This window comes from Odontesthes bonariensis, chromosome 21 (assembly GCF_027942865.1).
Source record: "Odontesthes bonariensis isolate fOdoBon6 chromosome 21, fOdoBon6.hap1, whole genome shotgun sequence".
NCBI lineage: Eukaryota > Metazoa > Chordata > Actinopteri > Atheriniformes > Atherinopsidae > Odontesthes > Odontesthes bonariensis.
In genome coordinates, this window is record NC_134526.1 from 33,200,800 (window position 1) to 33,213,311 (window position 12,512).

At 43.1% G+C, this 12,512-nt stretch overlaps 1 protein-coding gene across 3 annotated transcripts in view; it reads left to right on the top strand.

The window, feature by feature from the left end:
• The window catches only part of carm1 (coactivator-associated arginine methyltransferase 1), a 39,507-nt gene that overhangs the window by 8,615 nt on the left and 18,380 nt on the right, over positions 1 to 12,512 (top strand). For all 3 annotated transcript variants that reach the window (XM_075453663.1, XM_075453661.1, XM_075453662.1), the window contains exons 4-7: positions 677 to 781; positions 1,039 to 1,149; positions 1,255 to 1,432; positions 6,760 to 6,850. In XM_075453663.1, coding sequence (XP_075309778.1) covers positions 677 to 781; positions 1,039 to 1,149; positions 1,255 to 1,432; positions 6,760 to 6,850 — 485 coding nt within the window. The remainder of the gene's footprint in view (positions 1 to 676; positions 782 to 1,038; positions 1,150 to 1,254; positions 1,433 to 6,759; positions 6,851 to 12,512) is intronic.

The following is a 12,512-nucleotide window of genomic DNA, read 5'->3' on the forward strand; positions in this document are numbered from 1 at the left end:
CTTTAAATGGTTCTCCAGTTTAAAATGTGATCTAAGCTTTACATCTAAAATGCAAAAACAAAGGTCTTTTATTGGCATGGCAACATGAAGTGACAGCCAGTCTGACCTGATGAGTCAGGAAAACTGATGGTTTTCGATTGAAAGACTGGAAGAAAAAGAAGTTATTCTACTGATAGAAAATGTGTTGCACTGAGATGTAATGGAGCTTCTAGTTTCTTCCATGGACATGACACGTGCATGTGCACAAGCATGGAGCTGGCAGCCCAGACGGGCCTGGCTGCAGGATGCTGCTGTGAAACGGTAACTGGACGGTTCTCGGGTGGTGCTTCTGTTGTCCGTTTCAAACACTCTACTTTTGTTGTAAGCATGCTGTTAGCAGTTTGTCTCTGCGTCTCTTTGGGCAGTAGGTCATCATCTTTGCAGCTCCTTTCCTTTGAAAGAAGTTCCTCTGACAGGTCTTACGTCTCCTTCTTCCCAGCTCAGTCAGTGGTTTGAATTTGGGTCCATGTCAACCCACTCTGCTTGGACCCAAATCCAAAGTTGTATTTGTGGTCTTGTTTAAATGCAAGAGAGATTTCCTTTTGCTGACAAAAAAGAAGCGCTGAAATGTTTGTGTAAGATGGCCAGATATTTCCGTTCACCCAAAGTGTTTTTTTCTTTTCTTGCTTGTCCCCAGTTTTATGGCTACCTCTCTCAGCAACAGAACATGATGCAGGACTATGTTCGGACAGGGACTTACCAGCGGGCTATTCTCCAGAACCACACTGACTTCAAGGACAAGGTAACCTCCATGCACCCTGAAGCCAGCTTGAAAATCAGCTTGTTCACATTAGGAAGGGCAGACCACACAGAGGGACATGACACATGAAGAAAAGCACACAGGAGAACTCATTTTCTCCTCTTCTTCCTTTCTTGGAAGTCTCTGCTAAACAATCAATTGAGGATCATATCTTTAAAAAAAAAAAAAAAAGAATTTCCATTTTTCTCTATCTGGATGAAACTGTAATTGTGAGTGTGAGTGTGTGTTCTTCCTTCCAGGTGGTGCTGGATGTGGGCTGTGGCTCGGGGATCCTCTCATTCTTTGCTGCCCAAGCTGGAGCCAGGAAGGTCTACGCTGTGGAGGCCAGCACCATGGCACAGCATGCTGAGGTTAGGATGGGTTTGACTTTGACACCTATATTCACAGTGGGAGTGACTTTGTTGTTTGTTATGGGCACTGTTTCAAAGGCTAACAACGGTATCCTCTGCATTCAGGTTCTAGTAAACAGTAACCGTCTGGGAGAGCGGGTGGTTGTCATCCCGGGGAAGGTGGAGGAGGTGACGCTGCCTGAACAGGTCGACATCATCATCTCAGAGCCCATGGGCTACATGCTGTTCAATGAGCGCATGTTGGAGAGTTACCTGCATGCCAAGAAGTTCCTCAAACCAAATGGTGAGGAGGTTTGGAGCTTAGATTAATGGAAAAATGTGCCTCAAATCACATCCAACTTCAGTGTCTTCCACAGCCTGTTACAGTGATGGCATTTAGTCATTCATGCAGTCATTCATTCAGTCATTCATGCCTGTTACAGTGATGGCTGTAACAGGCATGTGACAGTGACAGCACTGTAACACCATTCAAAGGATACCTGTTGGAACAGGGAAACACGAGTTAATGACCACAATAATGTCACATATACATAAAGAGAGTAAAGTGAGGAAAGGTGTGACAGATGAGGCCCCCCAGCAGTCTGGGCCTATAGCAGCTTAACTATGGGATGTTTCAGGATCACCTGAGCCATCCCTAACTATAAGCTTTATCAGAAAGGAAAGTTTTAAGCCTGGTCTTAAAAGTGGAAAGGGTGTCTGCTTCCCGGACATTTACTGGCAGCTTATTCCACAATTGAGGGGCCTGATAACTGAAGGCTCTGCCTCCCATTCTACTTTTAGAAACTCTGGGAACCTCAAGTAAACCTGCAGTCTGGGAACGAAGTGCTCTGTTAGGAAAATATCTTACAATGAGATCTTTAAGATATGATGGAGCTCGGTCATTAAGAGCTTTATATGTGAGGAGAAGAATCTTAAATTCTATTCTGAATTTAACAGGGAGCCAATGAAGAGAAGCTAAAACTGGAGAAATATGATCTCTGCTGTTAGTTTCTCGTCAAAACTCTGGCTGCAGCATTTTGGATCAGCTGGAGGCTTTTCAGAGAATATGTGGGACAGCCCAATAATAAAGAATTACAGCAGTCCAATCTTGAAGTAACAAATGCATGAATTAGTTTTTCTGCATCACTCTGAGACAAGATGTTCCTGATTTTAACAATATTACGAAGGTGAAAGAAGGCAGTCCTAGAAACCTGTTTTATATGCGAGTCAAATGATAAATTCTGGTTAAAAATAACTCCAAGGTTCCTCACTGTAGAACTAGAAGCCAAGGAAATACCATCTAGAGCAGTGGTTCTCAACCGGTGGGGCCCGCCCCCCTGGGGGGGGCGCGGACACTCTCCCGGGGGGGCGCGAGTAGACTACAGGATGAGGGCAAAAAAAAAAATCTGAAAAAAAAAAAAAAAAAATCACGGAAATTCCCTCCTCGAAAATGCAAGAAGTTGGACTATTGTTTGACTAGTTTCATTTCAAATTTACCAGGGGGTAGTATTTTGAGCCTGCGACGTCACGCAACGTAACGTAACCTATATAAGCATCCGCACACAAACGTCAAGCTTCACTCTACTCTAGTCTAGTCTCTTGCCAAGTTCACTTGTGCCAGCTCTCGCTAGTCTATCTGTTATCAGTCTTGATATCGATATACTTTACTAAACATAAACAGTCTTTTTAAAGACTAATACCACAAATAGCCTTTGTAAAAATGATCCAAATCGCAGCCCTAGCTATTTTTTTTAACTGCTAGGCGTGCACTTAGCTAATAGGGTAGCCATACCCTCTGGCTTTTTAACCGTGTTGCAACACATGACACGCGACAAAAGACACTCATACACTCACTCACTCACTACAATCTTATATCTTAAAATAAAATCTTTATTGCCTGCAAAATTGTTAAACACTTGCATTAAGGAACGTACAAAAGTTCCGTCTGAGTAGTCCCAGATTCTCAACATATCCACACTTCCAAATTAGCCTAACAAAAATGGAGAGATTTCTAGTGAGGGCCAACAAGGCAGACGCGCCACCAGCTGCAAAAAAGCTTCGAAGGTATGACGAAGCTTACTTGCAGTTTGGATTTACAGTCACGGCTGATCTGAGACCTCAGTGTGTCGTGTGTGCCGAAGTGCTGGCAAACGACAGCATGAAACCTTGCAAACTTAAAAGGCACCTCGAAACAAAACATGCTGCCATTAAAGATAAACCGGCAGAATATTTTAAAAGAAAGCTTGATGGCCTCCATCAGCAACAGGCAACCATTTCAGTTCAGAGCACTGTGTCTAAACAGTGTTTGGAGGCATCGTATGTAGTGGCTAAAAGAATAGCTAAACTGGGTAAACCGCATACAATTGCCGAGACTCTCATTTTGCCGGCCGCGCAAGACATGTGCAGAATAATGATAGGAGATAGTGCAGCTGCCAAACTCGGTGCAGTACCACTGTCCAATGACACAGTAGCTAGGAGGATTTCAGACATGTCTAATGACATCAGAGAGCAACTCATAGAGTTAATAAAACAGAGTCCCTACTACGCGCTGCAGCTGGACGAATCCACTGACATTGCTGGGCAGGCACAGCTCCTCACCTATGTCAGGTATCTGCGGGACAAGGCGATTGAGGAGGATGTCCTGTTTTGCCGGCCTCTTCAGTCGCGCACTACAGGAGAAGCCATCTTCAATGTTCTTGATATTTTTATCCGTGAAAATGGTTTGACTTGGGACCGATGCGTTGGCCTATGCACGGATGGTGCACGGGCAATGACGGGCCGCGAGCGTGGCCTAGCTGCTCGCGTTCAGCAAGTAGCACCTCTTGTGAAATGGACACATTGTATGGTCCATCGCGAAGCATTAGCTGCCAAAAAAATGCCTGTTCTCTTTGAGTCCGTGCTAAACCAAGCCGTGAAAATGATAAATCTTATTAAATCACGGCCGCTAAACTCTCGGTTGTTTGGGATCCTCTGCCAGGAGATGGGCTCAGGGTACGAACAGCTGCTTCTGCACACTGAAGTTCGCTGGCTCTCTAGGGGGCGGGTGTTACAGCGGTTGTATGAGTTGCGAGAGGAGGTGAAGTGTTTTTTGACAGATATCAAATCAGATCTGGCGAAGCATCTGGATGACACTATGTGGCTTGCGTCTCTGTCCTATTTGGTCGATATATTTGATCGTTTGAATGGCCTCAACCTGTCTTTGCAAGGCCGCGAAACTCATATTTTGCTCCTTGCAGACAGAGTGGACGCCTTCAAACAAAAAATTGAGCTCTGGCATGGCCGCATCAGTCGAGGGAACTGCGACATGTTCCCCAGCCTTGCAGACTTCATCACTGATGCAGGCACGTCACACAATTTCTCGTCTCTGTTTCAGTCAGCGTCGGAGCACCTGTCTGCAATGAGGAAAGAATTTGCAACGCATTTTAAAGAGGATTATCGCTCTTTTGCGTGGGTTCGAGATCCATTTGTGTGCACAGCAAAGGAACTGCCAGTTGATATGCAGGAACAGCTTATTGAGCTGAAGAGTGACAGTAGGCTGAGGGAACTTTTTACCTCCTGCCCTCAACTCTGTGACGTCGCCTTAAAGATTCTCCTCCCTTTCGCGTCCACATATTTGTGTGAGGCAGGATTCTCAAAAATGACTGCACTCAAGACGAAATACCGCAATCGTGCACAAATCGAGGATGATTTGAGGCTGTGTTTGTCAAACATTGCACCAAGAATTGAGGATCTTTGCAAGGCAAAGCAGGCTCAGGTCTCACATTAAAGCTTCTGTAAAACATGCAGATGATATGCCTATTATTAGGCCTAGTAATAATAATAATTAAGAATAAATTCATATCAGAGTTCTAGTGCCAATTCCCAGTTATAGCAATAGCCTAGTAATGTTAATAGGCCTACTGATGATGATGATAATAATAATAATAATAATAATAATAATAATAAGAGCATGTAACCTCATATCATATAGCTATAGCCTAGTAATGATAATAGGCCTACTACTACTACTACTACTGATAATAATAATAATAACAACAACAACAACAATAATGATAATAATAATGCCTGCAAGCTCACATTAGAAGTCTGGTGCTACTGCCAGTTATAACAATAGCCTAGTAATAATGATAGGCCTACCTACCCCTACTGATAATAATAATAATAATGTGGGCCTAAAAATAATAGCCTAACCATCTATCTATCTATCTATCTATCTATCTATCTAAGGTGGTGTCGTGGGGGTGGGGCCGTGAAGGGTCGGGAGGAGGGGGGGCCCCAACTGCAATGAACCGTCTTAGGGGGGGCCCCGCTTGCAAAAGGTTGAGAACCCCTGATCTAGAGTAACTATATAGCTAGACAATTTCTCCCTGAAACGCTCAGGTCCAAAGATAACGACTTCAGTTTTGTCTGAATTTAGAAGCAGACAGTTCTGAGTCATCCAGGTCTTTATATCTTTAAGACATGCTTGTAGTCTGACCAACCTATTGGGTTCATCTGGTTTCATAGATAAGTACAACTGGGTATCATCAGCATAGCAATGGAAATTTATGCCATGCTGTCTAATAATGTTACCTAATGGAAGCATGTATAAAGTGAAAAGAATCGGTCCAAGCACAGAACCCTGGGGAACTCCATGACTTACTCTGGTGTGTGAGGAAGATTCTTCATTTACAAGAACAAACTGAAATCTATCAGATAAATATGACTTAAACCAGCCTAATGCAGTTCCTTTAATCCCAATAACATGTTCAAGTCTGTGTAATAAGATACTGTGATCGACCGTATCAAATGCAGCACTGAGATCCAACAGAACAAGCACAGACACAAGTCCGCTATCAGAGGCTAAGAGGAGATCATTGGTAACTTTCAGCAGTGCAGTTTCTGTGCTAGCATTCCTACCTTGTGATGGCATTCAGTCATTCATGCCTGTTACAGTGATGGCATTCAGTCATTCATGCCTGTTACAGTGATGGCATTCAGTCATTCATGCCTGTTACAGGGACAGAATGAGCCATGGTGCTTGTGCCAGATTGGACCATACAAAGTGTAGTGTTAGTCCTTCTAGTCACAACATATTTGATGATATTAGCTAGCAGCTGAAACTCATGTTGATGCTTACTGAGCAGTTGTGAAAGTTTAAAAACTGCACAAAGGGATGTCTTTCTACACCTGAGGACATGGTCTCTGCCATGGCTGCAGTTTGTAAGAAGAGAAACCTCCCAAACTCTGCAAATACTCACAGTTTAAGTTTTCATTTTGCTCTAAGAATTCATCCGAAGCCAGGAAACACAGAGCACTGGGTCAAACTAAAGTTGGAAAAGTGAGATAGTTCAAACACTTATCTCTCATCCCTTTATCTCAGACACTGAGTAAAGACCGGCTGCATAATCAGCTGATCGGAAGCCATTCTGACTGTCAGTTAATGTGACTGCAGCAGGTCACACTTGGGCTGTGTTCAGATGGAAGATATGGACATGTCTTCCATCTGAGAATGTTCCAGAAAAGCAGGAGGGGTGTTATTGACACGTGGCACTGAGTGGAAGGTTTTATAAGAGGAAAAGCTTCCTTCTGTGTGCGACGCTGCTGGCAGTACATGTGTCTTGACTGTGCTGCTCTATGTGGATGTTTCAGGTAAAATGTTCCCCACGATTGGAGACGTCCACCTGGCTCCCTTCACAGATGAACAGCTCTACATGGAGCAGTTCACCAAGGCCAACTTCTGGTAAGGAAAAAGGGTGATAGGGGAGGTTTCACAGCATCTCCACTTTAGTTTTTCCACCATCTTTAAAACTCTTCAGACTTTAATGAAAGACATTTTCAAATATAAAACTGTTGTTTAATCTGTGGAGTCATTAGACACTTTCCATCTTTCCATTAAACACACAGAATTGCTGAGACAGTGTATTTTACTTGTTAGATTTTTTTAGTTTCTTTGACTCCTGCTATCTGTAGTTAGGCAGAGCATCATTTGTCACTTTTGAGTGGGAATCCACATATCCATTTTATGTTGCCCACCCACACTCTGGTTGTTTTACAATCTAGTGAGTGGTGATGGTGGAGACTGGGAGGGGTGTTACTCATGCTCTCTACAGACCAGGTCCCTTGCAGGGTTTGTTTTAAAAAGAGCCCCAGCATCTGGGAAGGTTTAAGGCAGCACATTGCTACAAATCACACACATGGGTTATGGAGCCAGTCATCAAGATCAAAGTAAATGTTTTGTATTTTCCTCATTTGATTCTTCTTCTGTCAGCAGTTTTTAGCATCATGTTATGTCACTCCTCCAATGACTAATCCCAAAGTTCCTTTGTGTGTGAACTAGTTACACAGAGTTAGTATGGGCAGCTGGTGTGTTGCTATGGAAGGTGATTATACTGGTGCCACACTGCTGTCTGACTTCACTTTTGATTTTCAATAAAGGGGTACACTGTAAATAAGGCTTTGTTTTTCTCTGGGTTCTGTTCTGCTAAGTGAATGTAAAGAAACAAATCCTTTTTGCTCACACCATCGGCCAACAAAAATAATTGTAATAGAACACAAAGCTGTAGCCATGACTGTAGATGGTGTTTCAAATATGAGTATTAGAATTTTGAAGCATAGATTCTTCATACACCTATTAACTCTCTTAAGTGCAGTGGAGCTGCGGCTCCAGCAGGACTGGAGCCTTTATACATGCTTAGGAGAAGATGCTGATACTGTGTGAGAAAATACTGAAGACATCCTGCTGCCTCCAACCTCCTCTGTGGGAGATCCTGCTCCATGTGAGTCCAGCTGAGTTCCCTGCACAGACACTGTCTTTGAGCTCCTTTAATGGGGATTCTGTGCTTCTAAAATCAGGATTTTATCAGAGGAGAGTAGCAGTCTGGAACTGCTTTAAGTGAGTGGATGCGCAGTCTTCATCAGTCCCAGTTTACTGAGAAAAGAAACAGAAAAAGAGGTGAAGGAGAGCAGGTTTATGGGGAATTCAGCTGCATTAATACACACTTTTCTGTCTTTACTAAAAGATGCAGAAAGATGGAACTGTGCAGTAGGGCTGAACGATTATGGAAAATAATCTAATTGCGATTTTTCGCGCCAATATTGCGATTGCGATATGCGATTATTTTTTAAGGTCTTTGTCTTCTGTATTATTAAACAAAGACAAGCAATACATCATACAGTATGGCTAAAACTACATTACATTAATTTTAAACTGTTCTTTCCTGGAAGACAGACCTCTGTTATGATGACATGAGGTGATGCATGAATTGATGACTGGCATTTTTATTTAACAAAACAGTATATTTGAACATACACAATAGTATATTTTGAGCTTACAAACATCTGAGCATAAAGTGTTGACAAGGAACAAGGAAACACATGCCATGAACCAAACTTCTACAGTAGTACAAATATGGTCTGTACTCACAAAACGATGCATTTAGAAGTTTTTACATAGTCCAGGAGTTTATTAGTATCAACACAAGCCTAATAGCTTCTCTGCTGCTAAAGCTGCGTCGACGTCACTTCCTTGATCTGGGAGCTTCAATGTAAGATGAGGGTTGATCTACTACTGTAGACAACAAAGTATATGCTATATTCTACATGAATTTTTATGTTGTAGAGTTGTGAATTTATTTTATCAATGGAGAAATTGAGCAGCCTTGCTTTGTTGTCTACAGTAGTAGATCAACCCTCATCTTACTTTGAAGCTCCCAGCTCCCAGAAGTGACGTCGACGCAGCTTTAGCAGCAGAAAAGCTATCAGGCTTGTGTTGATAATAATAAACTCCTGGACTATTTTCAAACTTCCAAATGCATCGTTTTGTGGGTACAGACCATATTTGTACTACTGTAGAAGTTTGGTGTCATGGCATGTGATTTTAGTGTGGTAATTTTGGAGATACTGCCAGGGTCCGTTAGCGCTTGTAGCCTACTAAGCTATTCGGGATAAGCTAACTCGGCTAAGCTAACTCGGCTGATGTTCGGCCAAGATCGGAAAAACTTCGGGTGGGCTACTTGGCTGGATGTCACGGTTCAAATGACCCGGTGAATCTACTCTGAACCATCCCTTTAAAACCAAAATAGTCCCACACGACTGATGTACAGTTCCTCTTTGAAACTAGCATCCCCGCAGGGTCTGGTTCTGTTGAGCCTGAGGCCATTGTGTAGGTTACAGCTTTGCTTGCGAGTCCTCTCCGGTAGACTGTTTCATAACTTTGCTCCCCGTGTCACGTGACCAGAGTGCAGCCTCTGTGGTTAGACAATCTCGTCTGATCATATCACATGTTTTACTCGCGCATGTCACGTGAACAGAGTATAATCGCAGCCTTTTTTTTATTTATTTTTTTTATAATCGCAGCCTTTGCGATTAGAAAATTGCACTTGGTCATATCGCGATATTATCGCAAATGCAATATATCGTTCAGCCCTACTGTGCAGCATGAACAGAGCACGTAAGAACGTCTGAGGGGAGCTTGGTGAAAACAAGCAGAACCGATTTGATCCCCAACTGCATTCTCTTGATGTGTATGTCCAGTTCTGAGAAGCTTGATTTGATGTTTTCAGTCATACTAACATGTTCACGTGCATTTTAAAAGTCCAGGTTTGGTCCCAACTAACAACATTTTAGTTTAGTAGAGGTTTCTCTGGTATAATTCCAAACTAGTTGAGTGGCCGATTGGAATGCAGCAAGCCAATGCTTTTCTCTATTCCAGACTGATTGTATGCTGTGATCAGATAACAAAACGTTCTACTTCTTGTTCGACTCCTTTGGTGCTTTGAGAATATAGCTCATCTATTGAAGGAAACTTTACCCCAAAAACAATTCCAACACTGTAAGCTGAGTCTTTTTTGTCCTAAACCTTTAAACAACCAGCATGTTAGCGGGACAAAGGCATTAGTTTGATTACCCTAACCCCAGCAATGGAAACCAAGCTCTTACTCCAGTTGTACATGAAGCAAAAGGTCCTTAATAGAGCGACCGATGCATCGTCCTCCCGAAGCTCTTCCCAGAAGACACCTCAAAGGACAGATTTTTTTTTTTGTCCTCTCCAAGCCCACAAAAGTCTAGTATTGTAGCGAGGATAAAGAGCTGGTGCATTGTTCCATGAGCAGGACGTGAGCAGCATTCCCCTTACTGAGTCTGAGTTTAGATTATTGGCCGGTCTCTTCACTCGGCTCAGCATCAACTTTCCCAGAGAGGCTAAAAAGTGTGATTCCCCAGGAGTTGGAAAACAGTTGGAGTTGGTCTGCCAGTCCAGAGTCACTGTTGGCTGTATGGCTGTAAGTCGCTTTGGATAAAAGCGTCAGCCAAATTTAGACAGATAAGAACTGGTTTGATTTTCCACCAAAGAGCCGCGTCATGGCAACAATCTAATCCTCTGATGTCAGGACCTTCCTCTGTTAGCAGTGCTCTGTGTCTGCAGAACACCACAGGACAGGGACCTGGTTCATCTTCATAGATGGTTGTTGGTTTGCTTTTTTTCCCTACGGACAAACGTCTTCTCTTAATGTCAGTTCACTTCAACCGCTTTAGTGTTTGTCTTCAAACTGAAAAGTCGGCTGTTTGACAGCCAGTGTATTCTCATGTCAGTTTCTTTTGGCAAGATGGGGAACCTTCCATTGCCACCAATATTTGCATCAATATCTGTGAGTGTCTGTGTGAATGAAAAACTTTTCATGCATGAAAGTTACTCACCTTTCTGGGAAATTTGCTGTTTTGAATCCAAAATAGGTGACCTATGTGATTGGTTTGTGCTGGCCCGAGGGCAGACAACAGTTTGGACCTTTGGACTTGGGCGGATGCTGAGGGGACTGGCTTGAGAGACTAAAGCTAACATTGACTGACGCAAGCTGGCGTTAGCTTTTCGTGACTACACTAGCTAGCTATATTATAGAATCTAAGTCAACAAGTTAACGTTGGGTTACGTTAGCGAATTCTCATCATTTCCCTGTCATGTGTCACAGGACATGCTATTTATATCAAAGAAGTAATGTTAGTCAGTGGAAGGTACGAACCTGGTGTGAATGCTGGGCATTCATACTATTCTGGTCCTTTTCTTTGTTACTCATTAACCTACTATATTGTAACTGTAAATACATCTGTCTTTCAATCTGAAATCCAGCTATGTATGTAGGACTAATGTGGGTAAATAATTTCCGATCTTATTCTGTGGTTTAGGGAAGGCCTGTAGTTTATTTCTCTCAACTTGTGAAACATTCCTTTTCTACACTTGGCATAAATGTGTTTTTTTTAAATCAGATTTTTCAGGTGAACAGATATCTGTATAACATAATGTCTGAACCAAGTGTGAACAACCACCGTTCTTCCAACCCAATACTAACAGTGCATTTCCAGAATGAGTGTGTTGGGACAGAAAGATGCTGTGGTGGTCAAACAACTGGATGCAGGGATCAAGTGCAGCTGGAACTGGTCTTGGGTCAGATTAGAAGGCAAAGTCACAGTGAAAGGACAAGAGCTGTCATTTTATCTGTCAGATGTTTTCAGGCAGATCAGTAAGCAGGGGTTTGCACAGTGCAGTCTCTGTCAGAAAGACATTAACTATGCTAACAAGGGCAGCCATGCACTGCAGGCGCACTGTCACAGAAGTGCACAAATAGAAGGTGCAGGTCAGTGTGAGTGGTATGCTGGGGCACCTCTGACCAGCAGACCAGGACATCCAGAGAGCTCCTGCGGTTCAATGTTGACCTGAGCCCTGGCACTTTCAAGGAGGGAGATGGTATGGTGGAGTGGTGGGGTCATATCTCTGACAAGCCAGACAAGTACCCATCCTGTGGGCTGGTTAAATGCTGCCTCTCCATCTGTCATGGACCAAGAGTAGAGTCCTCTTTTAGTTTGATCAACGAGGTAATTGATCAAAGGAGGGGCAACAGGAATATATCAACATTTAGTGCAATGCAGACAGTAAAGTACACCTTTCAATCCGGGGGAAAGACAGCCGTGGAGCTCTTCAGAAGGGAGGATGTGACTGAACACTATGCAAAGACACCAGCTCTACAGCAGCCACATACAAACACCGGCAGAAGCAGAACCAGAAAGAAAAGCAGCAGCAGCAGCAGCGGAGCAAGCATGGCTCCCAAGCATGGCTCCCAAGCATCTGGCAGTGCTCAGTAGACCAAAAGGCAGATGGCTGAAGAAGAGAAGAGGACAAGGCTAAGACATGGCAAAACAGCTAAACTCAGCCACGGAGACACTGCTCCAGGCCAAGAAGAAGAAGAAAAGCTAGACTACTGAGTCCTGCACCCTGTGTTAAAGCTGTGCTGTTGCACATGTCTTTGGAGAAGTTACTCGTCTCCTTTCTTATAAAGCATAATGTGAATATGTATAGATACTTTATTATACATTCATACTGTCCTGTAACTGCTTGATTTTTTTATTTTATTTAT